The sequence below is a fragment of the Protopterus annectens genome, chromosome 7.part0 (assembly GCF_019279795.1).
Source record: "Protopterus annectens isolate FY-2018-M chromosome 7.part0, PAN1.0, whole genome shotgun sequence".
NCBI lineage: Eukaryota > Metazoa > Chordata > Ceratodontiformes > Protopteridae > Protopterus > Protopterus annectens.
The window spans coordinates 463,376,638-463,394,037 of NC_056739.1; the positions used below are offsets into that span (position 1 = coordinate 463,376,638).

General features: G+C 38.2%; 1 protein-coding gene across 3 annotated transcripts in view; it reads right to left on the reverse strand.

The window, feature by feature from the left end:
- The window catches only part of LOC122806542 (espin-like), a 484,803-nt gene that overhangs the window by 203,003 nt on the left and 264,400 nt on the right, over nt 1–17,400 (reverse strand). For 2 of the 3 annotated variants that reach the window (XM_044077044.1, XM_044077045.1), the window contains one exon: nt 5,973–6,055. In XM_044077044.1, the coding sequence (XP_043932979.1) occupies nt 5,973–6,055 (83 nt within the window). Of the gene's footprint in view, nt 1–5,972; nt 6,056–6,188; nt 6,208–17,400 lie in introns of those variants that run through there. The other variant, XM_044077046.1, reaches the window with a different exon arrangement.

A 17,400-nucleotide genomic window follows, 5' to 3' on the forward strand; every position in this document is an offset into this window, starting at 1 on the left:
CTATGCACTTACCTTAACCTGCACCCTAACCCTAAGGTCCATAACTATCACACACTTACCTTACAGAGCTATACCGCAGAAGGGCCAACCATGACGATTCAACATTTTGGATTTCATGCTTCAGGATGATCAGTGTTTTCGCAATTCGACATAGACGTGTCGACGTTTCCGTATTCAGGTAAGTGGACCTTTGCAAATGCAATAAGGAACCACAACAGGTATGTAGTGAATGTCATAAGAAAGTTTATTGATAAAATGTAGAAGAGCAGAGGAGCTAGAATGGAGTTCTGTGTGACTCCTGTGATGATAGGTGCTTTAAACCTAAAAACATATGGTAGCGAGAAAGTTCTAGAACCATTGAGGTGCTTTAGCACTAATACCAATTTCTGTATGTTTTTTAGTAGTGAGTGGTCTGTGAGGTCAAAGGCCTTAATAAGATATATGAAGAGTGTACCAGTAAGGTCGCACTTGTTGATATTAATTAGCATTTCATCTTTCAAAGTCTAAAGAACAGTCATTCCCATGCTGTTTTTGTTTTCTTCTTGTGGATTTGAAGGTGGGGTTTTTGAATGTCAGTTGTTGAATGATTGAATGTAATTGACATTTTCAAGGATTTTCCCTAAGGTGGGGACTGTGGAGATTGGTTTAAAGTGGGTGGTATCCCTTGTATTTTGTTGTTTATGAAGAGATTTAGTTAGGGCTGTTTTCCAAATACCTGGCATATTGCTTTTGTTAGGCACAAATTAAATGTATGAGTTAGAGGGATTGTAAGGAAGTCTTTGCATAGCTCAATGAACCATATATTTGTCTGAACCAGGAAGAAAATCAGTAGAGAATTGTTTAAGCAGAGTTTCATCATCTCCAGCCATTTTTATGTTATGTCAGTACAAGATAGTGCATTTTGAATCCCTCTATGCGACTATATGTAAAACATGTTATGAACTTGGTTGATCTCTGTTAAAACAAATTCTGCAGAATAAATTTACAGTACAAGCAATTTTACAGCCTTCAAGTTGTCTTAATGCAGAACTGTTTTTTAGAAGAGGTCTGCTGTATAAATTGGTTCATAGGTTCATATGTAGGTACTAGGCTGTTGGCCCTAGGGCATATATAAGCCTAGTCAAAAAGGTAACCTGGCTTTCGTCACCCAAGAAAATTATTTACCTGTGCCCCTGTCGAGCAGAGCCACAGAAGTGATCCCCGGATGCATTTGCATCTGCTGCATTTTCAAGTAAGTAATTCTCAGAAAAGTGACAGTGGCACATCCAGTTTCTATTTGCATTCATTTAAAATACTACTTGCTATTGAAACAAAGTTAATCTCATGGAGAGACAGATATTAATCATTTTCTGGTACTGTTACCTTCCAGAAAACTGTTTTAAGGCACAGTTCTTTGGTTTCTAGACTAAAAAATGTAGTTATGTGAATATCTGAAAATATAATTCTAGAAAAAAATGGAGCAGGAAAAGGCATAAATGGCACTTAGAAAATGGAGTGCTAAAAACATAACTGAAGCTCCTTTACTTCATAAAGAAGTAGGTGAGTCCCTGGAATTACTTTTGTAGGTGAGTGTGTGATTGATTGTTAAGCCTTAAAAAGATTTACAAAAGCACTGTATTTGCGAAGATGATCAGAAAGGAGACATCTTTGTAGATGCTGGTTGCACAGTCAGATACACTTGCTGGACCTATGGCTTCTTCATTTTACTTTTGCCACATGTTTGGATGTAGATATTAACTTATTTGTGGGCATTTTACCACTTATTAGGTTGTGAGGAGAGAAAACATGTCTTGTGTTTGCTAAACCTACTGAGATTTAGGATGTCACAGACATATCAATCAGTGTATAACAAGGACCACACAATATGATTCTGTAGTTTTATCCTTATGTTAGACTGAATGCTATAAAGATTCTAGGCAAAATGACTTCCATGTTGCCATTTAATCTTTTTAAATTCACTGCTAACTTTAAATTATAGTGCTCCTCTGTGATACCACTAAACACTATGAACATTTAGAAAAAGATCATTTACCATCTGGTGTTTTCTCGATTGCTCTTTCTGCCTAACGTTTTACATTTTACTTGTGATTAGTTATTTACTGTAGTATCAGTCTGTTACCATGGGAATCAAATGATATCATAAGGACAGTATTTTGAAATGTCCTGGCAAAACAGAAAGAAAAAAAAAACAATCACAAGGACCAAACAAACCCTCATCTATTTCCATTTGTACAACCTCAGTAACATAGACTGCATGGCATACACTCACTCAGTTATCTCTCTCTGTCTCTCTCTTTCCATCTTTCCTAAAATGTTGTTGCAGTACACCAGCTAAGCCAAGTTTCAGCACTGACAGAGGCTAATCAAAACATTGGTGGTGTTCAAACAACATGTCTACCAACGGTGGCTGTACTTCCCTGCTGAGGGATGACCCTCCCCTGATAGTAGGTTACTAAGCATGTTGAGATGAACAACATAATACATATGCACAAAAAAAAAATAATCAGGTAGAAGAGGAAAATCCCTATTTGCTATGGAATCCCATATAGTGCAGGTAAATCTGCTATATGTTGTGCTCCCACGCAGTAATGCTGGCAAGTTTCCACCAATGGCAGATCACACAGCATCAGAACTCTCTCTTTACCATTTTAATGTAATGCACCTCTCTCCACTCTCCTGTATAAGGACTGTGATACCTTCATGACTCACAATTGGGCATTATAGAAGAACACAAGTCAGCAGGGGGAAAAAACTTAGGTAATAAGGTACATAAAGCACACCTTCCTTACATAGCTTCTTCCCTGGTTTGCTGTGCTTAAGTAATAAGGTATATATAACACACCTTCCTTACATAGCTTCTTCCCTGGTGTGCTGCGTAGCAATGAGATGCAATACAGCAAGAACAGATCAGATGTCTAACAACCCCAGCCTGACATTTCCTGCTCTAACAGATAGATCAATGTACACCTTAAGGCAAGCACTGCCACATGTGTGCATTGTTTGCTACAGCTACACATGCAGTCTCGCTCTGAAGGGCACTGGTTGTGGAAGGAGCAGAACAAGTGTCTCGCTTTGTAGCCAGTAAATCTACCAGCCAAAGACTTCCACACTAGAGACCAGAGAAAACACTAAGCTGCTTTAACAGGCTGGGATTCAGAGCAAACAAACCTTTTAGGCTATCAAGTATATCATATTTAAACAGTTTAGATTGATCCCAAGGAATGTGATCATGGTCATTCAAATCCCTGTATTGGTTTAGTGATTGTGAATTCCAGGGCAGGCCCGTTTTTGGCATCTTTGCAATATCTTACAGCTATATAACTGCTGAGCTGCTTGCAAATGTGGAATTCCCTGTAGCAACAACAGCAAGGAGATTAGATCAATACAACATTTCCCCATGATGTACACTCCCCATCTGGTCATATTCCATCACCATTCCCATTGTACACAAAAAGTAGCTTTGGCCCTGCTCATATTAGTCACTTCTTGCTGCAGAACTATTGCTGTTGACCACTTTCCCTGGTTTTACTAACAGCAATTGATGACACTCATTTACAATAGTAGATTTCCCACTTCAAAATAAAGGACCTGCACACCTTCCTAAACTGGCAGCTCCTTTAGAGGTGTTTTGTGAGGTTCTTCATAGTTGGAAGTGTTCCACTGGCAGTATATTATGAGCTATAGCAACAGTTAAGTTACACACAGTGATCAAAAATGATTAGGCAGCAGTCCACATAGTAAATGCTAGTATCCTTTGCATTCCTGCGTGCATTTTATAGATATAACAGTTGCATTTGCTGCATGCAGAACCAAGTTTAAGGCCTATGAAATGTGATCCTTACCAGTGGTGTACTAAACACAGTGCATGGAGCATATGCCTCTGTGTCTTATGTTTACGTATACTAGGGCTTGATAGTAACATTTACCATTGTTATTATCAGTATTATTACTTGCTGACCTTGCAGACTTTAACCCTTATTGTTTTGTCATAAAATCACAAATTTTATGTGGGACAAAGAAACACACTGGGGGAATTTTGTTCATTGAGCTCTATCACAAAAGAATTACATTAAACTCTTTCCTTGCTTCCATTAATATAATTTCTTTTACTTGTACATTGGCTTCCAAAAGGTTTATACAGAATGAAGAAGAAACAGGTTAAGTAATGGCTTCTGATCTTAAGCACTATCTAAAAATGCTTACTGGATTGATGTTGGTTAGACTGAAGGATACTTATTCCTTAGCTTTCCTCCATCTTTTGACTAGTTCCTTTCTAAAGTCCAGTTTAGATCCTGCAGTCTGTATGCATCTTAATGAAACACACTTGTTATGTGGTGTTGGAAAAGGACATATCATTCTAACAAAAAGCATTTATCATTTTAGTGCATTTTTTGCAAGGGTCATTCACAGAATGAATATCCATCCTTTTTATGTCTGGACTTAAAACGTCATAAAACTGATACTGTAAATTTGACGATACTCATTTCTTGGGTGCCAACTTGCAATCTACTGTAAATACCTTTTATTGTTATTAACATATTGATACTACTGCTGTTAATACAACTTTAACTGCATGTTTAAAATAATTAATTTCTCTGTAGCACTAGGCTGAACCTGAAAATGGTCCAGAGAGATAAGTGTTGTACCACGGTCAACTAAATAAACAAACATCAAAACTCTCCAAACTGTGAAGCCAGTAAACTAGGAAAAGGAAGATCATAAAATCTCAAAAGTCATCATTTGGGCAGAGGACCAGTACTCCCACAATAGAGAGTCCTCTCTCTCTCTCTCTCTCTCTCTCTCTCTCTCTCTGATTAGGCTGACTGACTCACTTAAGAGACAGTGTTAAATTCAATATGCAGCAATTCCATAGCTGACACAGCAATACAAGCCACTTTACATATCAACTAAATAGGACACACCAAAGTGTAGTGTTACCCCTACATTTCCCATCTGCAATATTTTATTGCTGCATGTGCACTCTCGTCATAATCAGGAACCGTCTACAAGGACAAGAAGCTTACATAAGCATACTCATAGCCTCTGCTACTAGAATAACTTGCAGTAAGAACCACTTCTTATTTCCATACGTGGCATGTAAGCCTTGGTGTGGCAATTTTGATTTATTAAGAGTCATATAGTATAGAAGTAGACAAACATGTGGGAATCATGCCTGGGTCTTTAGTATGTAACACAATAACATCTAATTAACTTACTAATCAGCTGTACTAATGGGAATGCCAACATTTACATACACATTAATTAAAATAGGATGTAAATGAAGGATACTACACTATTTATGTTGCTTGTTTTTCCATAAATGTATATGCTAAAAATTCCATAAAATGAATCCTAATATATTTTTAACAAAGTACAATAAGCTGTCAAGCACTGAAATGTTTCATTGCATATAGATGCCATTACAAACATGAAAAAAGAGACAAATGCAACTAAAAGTAAACAACATGAGCTCTCATCTACTTTTAACTTAATGCTGCCAAGCATTTCTTCATTTACAGCAAGCTTGCAGGTCAAGAAGTTCAAACACTTAGCTGAATGGAAGGGTTTCATATTGCTCAGTCTCTGATCAGTCTTCAGATGTAAGCCTACTCTGGTAGACAGATTACAGAGAGTTAACATTACATCCTGTAACCTACATATGTGTGGGTGCAGTCACAACAATACAATGGTAGGTTGGTGTTGACTCATATGCAGAATATATATAAACATGTTTTTTTTTCTTTTTTTCTTCTTCCTTTCCTTTCTTTTCATTGTATTGACATTAGAAACAGGATACTGCCATGGAAGATTTTAAAAACATCCTATTAAAAAGTATACTCTGAAGAGAAGATGGCATCTAAAACAGATCTTTACAGCTACACGTTGTTTACCTATTATTTTGATAAGATTGCAGATTTATGATAAAATTTAGTAGCACAGGTATTAAAATAGTATTTTCAACATCATCTTACCTTTCTGTTCTGTGTGGTCCCTGTTTCCATGTTTCCAGACTTGGCACACCTTTGCCTTCTAGTAACACAAAACTGCCTTTTACCTGTTGCAGAGAAAAGATCTCCGTTAGTTACAGTGTGTTCCTGGCAGATGTTTCAGCTTCTGACTGCACACCTAGAGCAAGACAGAAAAAGTGAGCTTTTACTGTGGGTGTGGCCTGCCTTGGTCTACTATACCTGTTTGTCAGTGAACCTATGAAATCCTTTGTGTTCCTCTACAAAACAGCACAAGTGGGTGATGGGAAAGTTATTTGGGGGAGGGTAGTGGAACCAGAAAAAAATTACTTTCTCTTTTTGTCTATAGCATAAATGGTATATATTTATTTTCTTTTTGGTACTGTATCTAAAGGGTTCTTACTGATCCGAAGGTGTCAGTAGCAGTATTATTTATAATATTTTCCCTAGAGAGAGAGAGAGAGACAGAGACAGAGAGAGGTGTGTTTCCTGTTATCCCTTACAGGAAATGTTTAAAACTCTACCCAGCTCTCAGTGCAGTGCTTTTATAATGTGTTCTGAAAACTGATAATGGACCCCTAGTCAGTCATATGTCAGAATTTAAGCTGTACTGCTTTTCTCCAGTAAATGTATATATACTCATCCTAACAATTAACACTGACAGAGGTGTGATAAAATTGTTTATCTGGAAGACAGCATAGATATTTTTATTAAGGACAGCTTTGTAGCAACATTCTGTTCAAAACTCGGTCCTTTTCATACTAACAGAAACAATTTTATACACTGTTCTCACAAAAATATGCAAATAAACCTCACAAAGACAGCTATTCTCATATGAATTGAACCTCTAGGAATTAAATTTGTAAAAAGTAGAACAAATACTGAAATAAAGTAGTAAAGAATAAAACAAAAATCATATACACAGCCAGCCAATCAGAAAACTGCATTAGTTATTAAACGGACAACATTCTAAGCTTCTACACGAAGTAAAATTAATCCAAATAAAATACCAAAGTAAACTATAATTCCTTTAGATGCTAACACAGTACAATCTACTCTGCAAAAAACAGTAAAACATGGTTATCAACAATGTAAAAAGTCTAAAGCATACCCCAGAAGTACAGTAGAAACCTCCCATGAAGTAGCCCATTCATACAACCTGCATCACTTGCACAATACCTTATTCAGATGACAAACTACAAAGTTACTATATCCTACTGAAATAAATAGGAAACAGTAATCCAAACTAAAAAAAGTACAGAAAGACATGTACAAATGGACTATATTTGTGTGATAAATGAAGCATCTTGTACCAGACAGCCAATTTATTTCATTCATATCTTTGTCATTTTTATTTAAAAAAAAACATTTTTTCCCCTCATGGTATACAAGATATTTAATTTATTACACTACTGACTCTTACATAATCCAATATAAATATATCTATCTAACTATATATATATATATATATATATATATATATATATAGACATACACCTTTGAGGGAGTGTGTGTGTGTGTGTGTGTGTGTGTGTGTGTGTGTGTGTGTGTGTGTGTGTGTGTGTGTGTGTGTGTGTGTGAATATATATATATATATATATATATATATATATATATATATATATATATATATATATATATATATATATATATATATATATACCAATAGATATATGTGTGTGTACACATGTACATATATGTACATGTGTGTGTATACACATGTACATATATGTACTTGTGTGTGTGTGTGTGTGTGTGTGTGTGTGTGTGTGTGTGTGTGTGTGTGTGTGTGTGTGTGTGTGTGTCCATGTACTTGTGGGTGCATGTAGCCATCCTGATTCATACAAGTACATCCACACAAGTATCTTTTGAGTGCTACATAAAAGCATATGAACCCGCTTCATTGAATGACATCAGCCTAACCATTTCTTACAATTTGTTTAGCAATCCAAACATAGTTGTAATGGCAGTTAGATTTGCAGTTATTTTTTCTGTTTAGTCACAATTACATCGGGATGTATCTGTGTGTGCTACTTGCATTATGTATAGGGCAGAGTAATCCACATTACCACATTTGTGACTTTTAGGAAAACATATGAGGTCCATCACCTGCAGTACTCTTTTTTACGGCTGAGTATACTAACAGGTTATAGTAGTTGTCATAGATGTATTTAACTTGGTTGAAGCACAGATCATCGGCTCATTATTCAAGGAAAAATGTTGACTTTTTATAACAGTAAAACATCTCAGCACAGGATTTCACAAAATGATGGGTTTACAACTGAAGACATTTTGGCATTGTTTACAAGATGGAGAATGCACATTAATGTCTTAAAAAACACAAAACAGTTCCTAACTTTTTTATTTTGAACTTAGCCAGCATCCTTCCTGAGTTCCACAGAGTGTACTGTAGTTTGCAGATCTGCACAGGTAAAATGTATGACAGCTCTCTGTGTGCACTTTTTACAGGCAATAATTTTATGTTTATGCCACAACATTTTATGAAGACATAAACTCATTTAATTATATTTTTCTGTTGCAGTTCAATGGTGCTGCATGTTATATGCATGCTGTTTGTGCAGATATTTGGGAGTTCATCAGCATTTCTGGGAACAAGAGCGACTTGTCAAAATACACTCAGTGTGTGAATTACAGTTCATCATATTTCAGTGATATGGCTTCTCTGTTTGAGCCATTTTATAACAGTCACATTCAGCTGATTTCACATTCAGATTACAGTTTTATAGCATTACAGACTTTAATGGTATGATGCACCCTATTACTGGTTACTTTCTCATAGCCTTTTAGTGTGGCACTGTTACAGTCTCTAATTTAAATGAGGAACAGTTTGTTGATATCTGCCTGCTAACCTGCTGGGATATCTGTTTGCAGTACTTGTATTGACTTTAACATTTTCTCATGTCATTCTGATGTGTACCTGCACCACTTATTTCCCTGTCACAACATAACTATTCCACTGTCTTGTTTAGGCAAAATATGCAAAGTGTGCTCAGTTCAACAAAACAGCATGCAAAATATGGAATGTGTTTTACATTCCAAAGTAAAATATTCTTTTGCAGTTGCTTTGTGTGAACATAACTTGACACAACCATGACTGAACTTTTAATGTTATGGAATGTCTGTGTAGAAAGCTAACCAGTTTATCTTAAGCACCTTTTGTTTTTATATTTATCACATATATGGGAATATTTGAAGTTCTGTTTGTTACACACCCATACATACCTATCTGTGTGTATGTGTCTGTCTGTATCTGTGTGTTACATGACATGCATGACTGAAAAGAGGTGGACATTTATCATAAAAGTATGTAATTCAGGTAAGGTATACATCAAATTACAGAAAAAACAGAAATCTGACATTTGGCAGATATCTATCTGTCTATCTATCTATCTATCTATCTATCTATCTATCTATCTATCTATCTATCTATCTATCTATCCATCTATCTATAGATATTTACTGTCACAATGTTGAAGCCCACAACCATGAAAACCATAATCTCAAAATCATAACATTGAAAGAAGAAAACACTGAAGACTATAATGTCTAAAGATCTTGAATCCTCCTACCACTGTGAACTCTGGAATGTGTGATAACATGTTGTAGCCTCCAGGGGTGCAGACTCAGGAACTAGTGTTAACACAGGTCTTGCAGAGGTGTGGACCCAGGAACAAGTGATAACATAGGTCCTCCGTGGAGGGCAAGCCCAGGAGATAGACACTGTGGTCTTCAGGGTTTTGATCTTTTGATATTATGGCCCCAAAATTATGATTTCCATGATTGTGATAATTAATATGTGTGTGTGTGTGTGTGTGTGTGTGTGTGTATGTGTGTGTGTGTGTGTGTGTGTGTGTGTGTGTGTGTGTGTGTGTGTATGTGTGTGTGTGTGTGTGTGTGTGTGTGTGTGTGTGTGTGCGCATCCGTGCATGCATGTGTATGTATATATATATATATATATATATATATATATATATATATATATATATACATATATATATATATATTTATATATATATATACATATATATATATGTGTGTGTGTGTGTGTGTGTGTGTGTGTGTGTGTGTGTGTATGTGTGTGTGTGTGTGTGTGTGTGTGTGTGTGTGTGTGTGTGTGTCTGAGTGTGTGTGTGTGTTTGTGTGTATACATATATATATATATATATATATATATATATATATATTTATATATATATATATATATATATATATATATATATATATATATACATGTATGTATATGGTTTACTATTATAATGTCATCGTTCACATACATGCCTTTGAAATGCTCGTCCGACATAATTCTGATTACTTTGCTTGCTGAAAGGTCATAATTTCGATGTCCATAATGTCGTAAACACCTTCCTGTCACACATATGAACATCGCAGAAAGAAATCCGGCATTCTAAGATGACAACAAGACATTAGAGTAGTGTTTTTGTATGACGCTAACATGTAGTCGCATATAGGATGCCCGGCATAGGAGCGTACTGAGTGGATGGGATATTAGTAGATGTAAACACAGTGTTGTAGGATATTATTAGGAAGTGAGTACCAGACATCATTCGGAGGCAACATTTTGGATAGTAAGGAATAGCTAGCAAGGGTAAGTATATTACTGTCTGCTGCTGGCATTACAGGCGTATCAAAACAGGACATTAAAGGTCTATTACAAATGTAGCCTTACACGTTAACTGTAATGCATAACCATTGCTGGAACAACTATTACTATGTTGTATTTATGCATATTGTTGATACATTGCTGCATGTGGAGTGGATATATGTGGCTGACTGTGACCGTAGAATCTGCTAAATGTGTTGCTAGTGCTTAAGTGCCAATAGTGTTGTGAAAGTGACAAAGTGTACTATGTACTGCAACTGCATATGTAACATACTACAGATAGTGTCTGCATCTATAGGTGCTAGTGTAGTTATCTTGCAGTGTGATATGTGGAATAGATGTGTTAGAAGGGGTTGATGTTGTTTAAATGGTGTCTTGGAAGTGCAAATAGCACGTACCTATGTCACTGAACTGTACATAATGTATAGGTTCTTTAATCATGTTGTGGTATAAGACCATGTTTACACTATAGGAAGGTTGTAATTATCCTCATGTGGTGCATATATAACTTTGTAATGTTTAAAATGTGATTAACTTATAGGTGTCTTGTAATAAGATGGCTGATCAGCATACATTGAGTTATCCAGGCATAATTGTCACTACTTATAGCACTGTAATATCGCAAAAGGGATGGTCGATACTGTGCATTGATGACTATCAGTATTATCTGGAGGAAAAAACATTAGTGAAGAATTATTGGTGTTGTACACTGAAATCTAAGCAAAAATGTAAGGGCCACTGTATAAATGAGAAAGGGGATAGTGGAGAGAAATTACTGAAAAGTATTGCACATTTTCATGCGCCTGATGTTGTGAGAGTAGAACAAACGAAGGTCCGTGAGAAAATTAAAAGGAGAGCTGAACAGACATTAGAGGACCCATGTAGAATTGTATCTGAAGTTCTAGCAAGCACGTCAACTGATGTTGTCACTACTATGACCAATACTGATGCACTAAAACAATGTGTACTTAGGCTTAGGTGTAGGAACAGTACACTTCCTAGAGTGAACTTGGCTAGTTTGAAGGATCTCAGTCCAGAAATGGTACTTTAAAAGCAGGAGCATTTCATTATTAAACATAGCGCCTTAAGGAGTCATAACAATGATGTTGTTATTATGACAACAAAAAGTAATCTGAATGTGCTATGTAATTCAGAATTTATATTGGTGGATGGGAGCTTCCCCATTAGCACTCGAGAATGTAAGCAGGTGTACTCTGTACATTGTAGTTTGGAAGGTACTGGACACAATAAAGTTGTGCCCGTTGTGCATGGTATACTCCCTTCGAAAAGTGAAGAGTGTTATGACCAGTTTTGGTCAACATTGCTGTCTATATGTGAAGAATTCCAGCAGCAATTATGTCCCAAAATGGTTTTAAGTGATTTTGAAAAAGGGGCTGTGAATAGCATAGTGAAGCACTTTCCTAACAGTACAGCTAAAGGTTGCTGGTTTCACCTGTGCCAGATTCTGTGGAGGCAAATACAGAAGCTTACTCTGACTACAGTGTATGGTACTGACACACAGTTTGCCTTACTTTGTAAACAGATTCCTGCTTTGGCATTCATACCGAGCATGTACTGGAGACATTAACACCATTCAAGAGGCTTTGGGTGACAGCTATATGTGATTTCTTCAGGAATAATTACATTGTAGGTCATCCTAAATGGTATGGCATGTGTGGTAGTACCTCTGAGAGACAACTGTTTGAAGTGTCATTCTGGAATTAGTCAGATACTTGTACTATGGACTATCCAAGGAGCCAGAATGCAGCGGAAGGCTGGCATCACAGGTTAAGGAGTTTACTAGGGAAGAAAGACTTGTATATCACTGATCTGTTACATGCTATCTGCCTAGAACAGAATCATTTGGAAGACCTTAAACAGAAGTTGTTATGCTATGTTCCTTCCTCACCCAAGAAATGTAGACTTATAGATAAAGAACATAAGATCCAACATTTATTAGCTAAATGTGATGAATGTACATATATATATATATATATATATATATATATGTATTCACTTCAGAATCTCGAAATTCTGAAACATCGAATCTCATATCAATGTTTCAGAATATCCAAATTCTGAAACAAATCCAAAAAAAAAAAAAAAAAACTAGTTAAGTGTTTATGCAAGGGGGCCCCTGCTACTTAAAAATACCAGCTCCGAGATCACACTACAGTGAGGAAAAGGGAAATCTCCCGAAATTCATAGGTTCATAGGTAGGTATTAGGCTATTATCCCTAGGGCCTATATAAGCCCAGCTAAAAAGGTACCCTGGTTGCTACCCAAGAAAATAATTTTCCTGTGCCCCTGTCGAGCAGAGCCACAGAAGTGATATCTCGGGTGAATTTCCTATTTCCCATCCAGTCATCAAGATTTTTCTTGAAGAGTGCTAATGAGGAGTTCTGTTTGACATAGATAGGTAGTCTGTTCCAGAGTATGGGAAGTCTCTGGGACAGGAATCTATCCCTCCAGCATGTTCTGTTTATTGTGGTGACAAGGTTTAGGTCCCTAGAGCGTGTAGCTCAGAGGGATTGGGATTTCTTTAAGTGGAGCATGTCCAATAGCTCTGGGTTTGACATAGCTTTGTATGTTAGGCAGAGATCGCCTTTGAGTAGGCAAAATGTGACAGAGTAAAGCTGGAATTTTTTGAGACAGTCTGCGTAGGGCATCTGCTTGAGGCCAGTAATACTCTTTGTGAGGTATTTCTGTGGCCTTTCCAGTTGTTGCAGATATCTTGTGAGGTACATACCAAAAGGGGCATTGTACTCTATAATGGGTCTAATGAGTAATGAGTAGAGGGGAACAATGACCTCTTTTTTTCTGGATGAGAAACCTTTTGTGATGAGGTGAGCCATGTAGAAGGATTTCCTGGCCACTATGGCGATGTGATTATCAAAGGAGAGACTACTGTCCACCTGAGTCCCAAGGTCTGTTATCACACTTTCAGCATTAAGTAGACTACCACGTATGTGGTAGTTCATGAGTACAGAGTTTTTACCAAAGGGGATGACAATACACTTTTTGGCATTGAGCTTCAGGCCATGCTTTGACACCAGGCATCTGTCTCAGTGAGGCCCTTTTGTAGTATGTCCACATAGGTTCATAGGTTGGTATTAGGCTATCAGCCCTAGGGCCTATACAAGCCTAGCCATAACAATTCCCTGGCTATTTCTTCCCACACTATTTACTTCCCTGGACCCCTGTCTTGCAGGGTGACTGACGTGATCCCTGGGGTGAATTTCCTTTCTCCCATCCAATCGTCAAGGTTCCTTTTGAAGAGGGTCAAAGAGTCACTCTGCTTGACATGTATGGGCAATCTATTCTAGAGTCTGGGAAGTCTCTGGGTCAGGAACCTATCCCTCCATCATGTTTTGTTTACTGTGATGACAAGGTTTAGATCCCTGGAGCGTGTGGCTCTGAGGGACTGGGATTTCTTTAAGTGTAGCATGTCCAACAGCTCTGGGTTTGACATGGCCTTGTATGTTAAGCAGAGATTGCCTCTAAGTAGACGATATGTGATAGAGTATAGCTGGAGTTTTTTAAGGTGGTCAGCGTAGGGCATCTGCTTTAGGCCTGTGATTCTTTTAGTGAGGTATTTCTGCGGCCTTTCCAGTTGTTGCAGATGTCTTGAGAGGTACATACCAAACAGGGCATTGTATTCTATAATGGGTCTAATGAGGGATGAGTACAGTGGGACAATGGCCTCCTTTTTTCTGGATGAAAAGCCCTTAGTGATGAGGTGTGCCACATAGAAGGATTTCCTGACTGTTGTGGCGATGTGGTTATCGAAGGTGAGACCACTGTCCACCTGTGTCCCTAAGTCTCTTATCACACTTTTGGTGTTCAGTGTACTGCCACCTATATGGTAATTCATGGATACATGTTTTTTCCCAAAGGGGATAACTATACATTTCTTGGCATTGAGCTTGAGCCCATGGCTCTGGCACCAAGCATCTGTTTCTGTAAGGCCCTTTTGTAGAGTACCCACATCATTTGGGGATTCAATAATGGCTCCCAGTTTGCAGTCATCTGTGACCTTTATTAGCCAGAGTCCCTTAGTGTTGGCCTGTACTTCAGAGAAGTAGATGCCAAACAAGAGTGGTCCCAGGACTGAACCCTGAGGTACTCCACTTGTCACTTGTCTGGAGCTGGATTTGGAGTCGGCTACTTTTACAGTGTGGGTTCTATCAGTAAGCCAGTTAGCAACCCATTGGGTGACGTAGGGATTAATGCCCAGCTTAGTAAGTTTATCTATGATTCCAGAGTGGGGGATGGTGTCAAAGGCCTTAGCAAGGTCTACATAGGCTGTGTGGACCACCTTACCCTTGTCCATGGCTCTGGAGACTGATTCGAAGAAGTCAATCAGGTTCAGGAGACAAGATCGGCCCTTCACGAACCCAAACTGGGTGGGGTCCAGTGTTTGAAGGTTGCCAATGTCTTTGTTTATAAGTTCCATGTTAATACGCTCCATGGCCTTGCAGATAAGGCTTGTCAAACTGATGGGACGGTAGTTTCCGGTATCCAAATTGGATCCCCCCCTGTGGAGTGGGATAACTGTAGCTCTGCGCCACTCAGTGGGCACGAAACCTGAGGTGAGGTTATGATTAAACATGACACTTAGATGAGGTGCCAGTTCATATTGTAATTCATGTAGTACATAGCCCGGGACGTCATCTGGTCCCATGGATGCTGTATTCTTAGCTTTGGAGAGTGCATTTATTTACCTGTGTGGCCATTATTACCGGAATTTGGCAATCTTCCGGTATTGAGATGTGCCATTTAGGGGGTGAGTGGGGGGTGAAGTTGGCACTGAATCGATCTGCCAGGATATTGGCAATATCCTTCAGATCAGTATATTTAATGCCATTCTGTTTTAGCTCAGAGCAGATCTGAGCATTGTCATTTAGATTCTTGACATAGATGCCTTGTGGTTGTCTTTGGAATCTTTGGCAATTTTATTTTTGTAACTAGCTTTGGAGGATTTTATGAGGGATCTCAGTTTCTTACTGAGGCTGGTAAGAGAATTTTTTGCATCCTGGGATTTTCCTCTTTTCTGCAACAGTTTCTTCCTTTTGTTGTAAAGTTTGTTTATGGCAGGGGACCACCAGATTGGCTTCTTTTTTTTGGATGAGAGCATCTTGGTTCTATTTGGGATGGCATGATTCATGCATGAGTGGATGTGCTCGTACAGTGCCTTAGTGTAGGATTCAGCAGTTGAACTTTCAGTTCCGGTCTGCATGAGTGTCATGAAGTTTGTCACTTCTGACTTGAGTAGCATGAAGTTGGCTTTGGAGAGGTTTTTTGTGGAGGTTTCCTTACTGGGGGGTGGGGTGGGATGTGGATGTTAAGGGTGATTAGCTTATGTTCAGACTTGACTAACGAGGGAGTGACCATAGGTATGGAGCATCGATTTCCCATGTTGGTAATGACCAGGTCTAGGATATTGGAGCCCCTGGTGGGACTATGGATTAGTTGATCCAGGGCATTGGAATTTATGAATTCCAAGAACCGTTGTGCAAAGGTGTTGGTACACGAGTAGTCTTCCCAGTTAATGGCAGGGTAGTTAAAATTACCCAGTATTAGGGTGTTTGGTTGTTTCTTAATATTTTCCAGTATGTTTAGAAAGGTGTAGCAAGAATCTTGGGGTATGGTGGGGGATCTGTAGCAAGCTACAATTTGGATTGCAGTCTTACCTAGTGTTAGTTGCACCTGGAGAATTTCAGATGCATTGTGTTGGGCAGCTAGCCTGGTGGTGTGAATATCCTTGGTGAATATTGACACTCCTCCACTTTTAGTGTTTTGGTCCTGGTTTGGTGGCCGAAAAGTGTGGTAAGAGTTGTAGCCTGGTATTGCAGGGGTGCTCTCTGGAGCCTTGAACGAGGTCTCAGTTACTGCACAGATATCGATGTTCTCCATTTTTAGGAGTGCCTCGAGAGAGTGCATTTTGAGGTTTAGACTTCTAGCATTGAATAGCATTACCTTCATATTTTGCATGCTTGTACCTGTTACGGTGGTGGTTTTGTCCTTTGAACTTTGCCTAAAAAAGGCACTGTAGGGGTGGCAAGAGCCTTAGCCAGTAACCTGAATCCCAGGAGGGACAGGTGCAGACCATCTCTGGCAAAGCATCGTGGTCTGTCAATCATGTCGTTTCGATTATGGCTCCTAGTTTTCAGTCATCTGCAAAGTTCATTCTGAAACTTTGATCATATGGTCGCGACCATATGAAATTTGAGATTTCAGGATTTCAACATTCTGAACGGAACCTATATATACATATATATATATATGTATATATACACATATACATATATACAGATGGTAGTGGTTTAGATTAATAAATGTTAATATCGAATATGTATAATGCTGGTAGAAATGATCACAGAATCATATGATTGACTCTGTCAGTGTCATTGTGTGGAAGGTCGCAGATAAGCAGGGAGTGGGGATTTGCCCTTACTCTACTGCTGTGTTATCTCAGAGTTGATATATATTATTTGCAGAGGTTGTTGGGGTATGGGGGGGCCTTGTCCGCTGGCATAAAAACATTAGTTGCTGGGTTTTTTTTCAATGTTTTGACGTTCAGTCCTCCTTTTGGATCAAAGTTTTAAAGTTCAATGTTAAGGTATTTTGATTGTCAAATACATATGTGTGTTTGTGTGTGTGTGTGTGTGTGTGTGTGTGTGTGTGTGTGTGTGTGTGTGTGTGTGTGTGTGTATGTGTGTATAAAAACACCCACACAACTAGGATTACCATTTCTGGCATGGAAAAACAGAAAACACAGAGGAACAATGA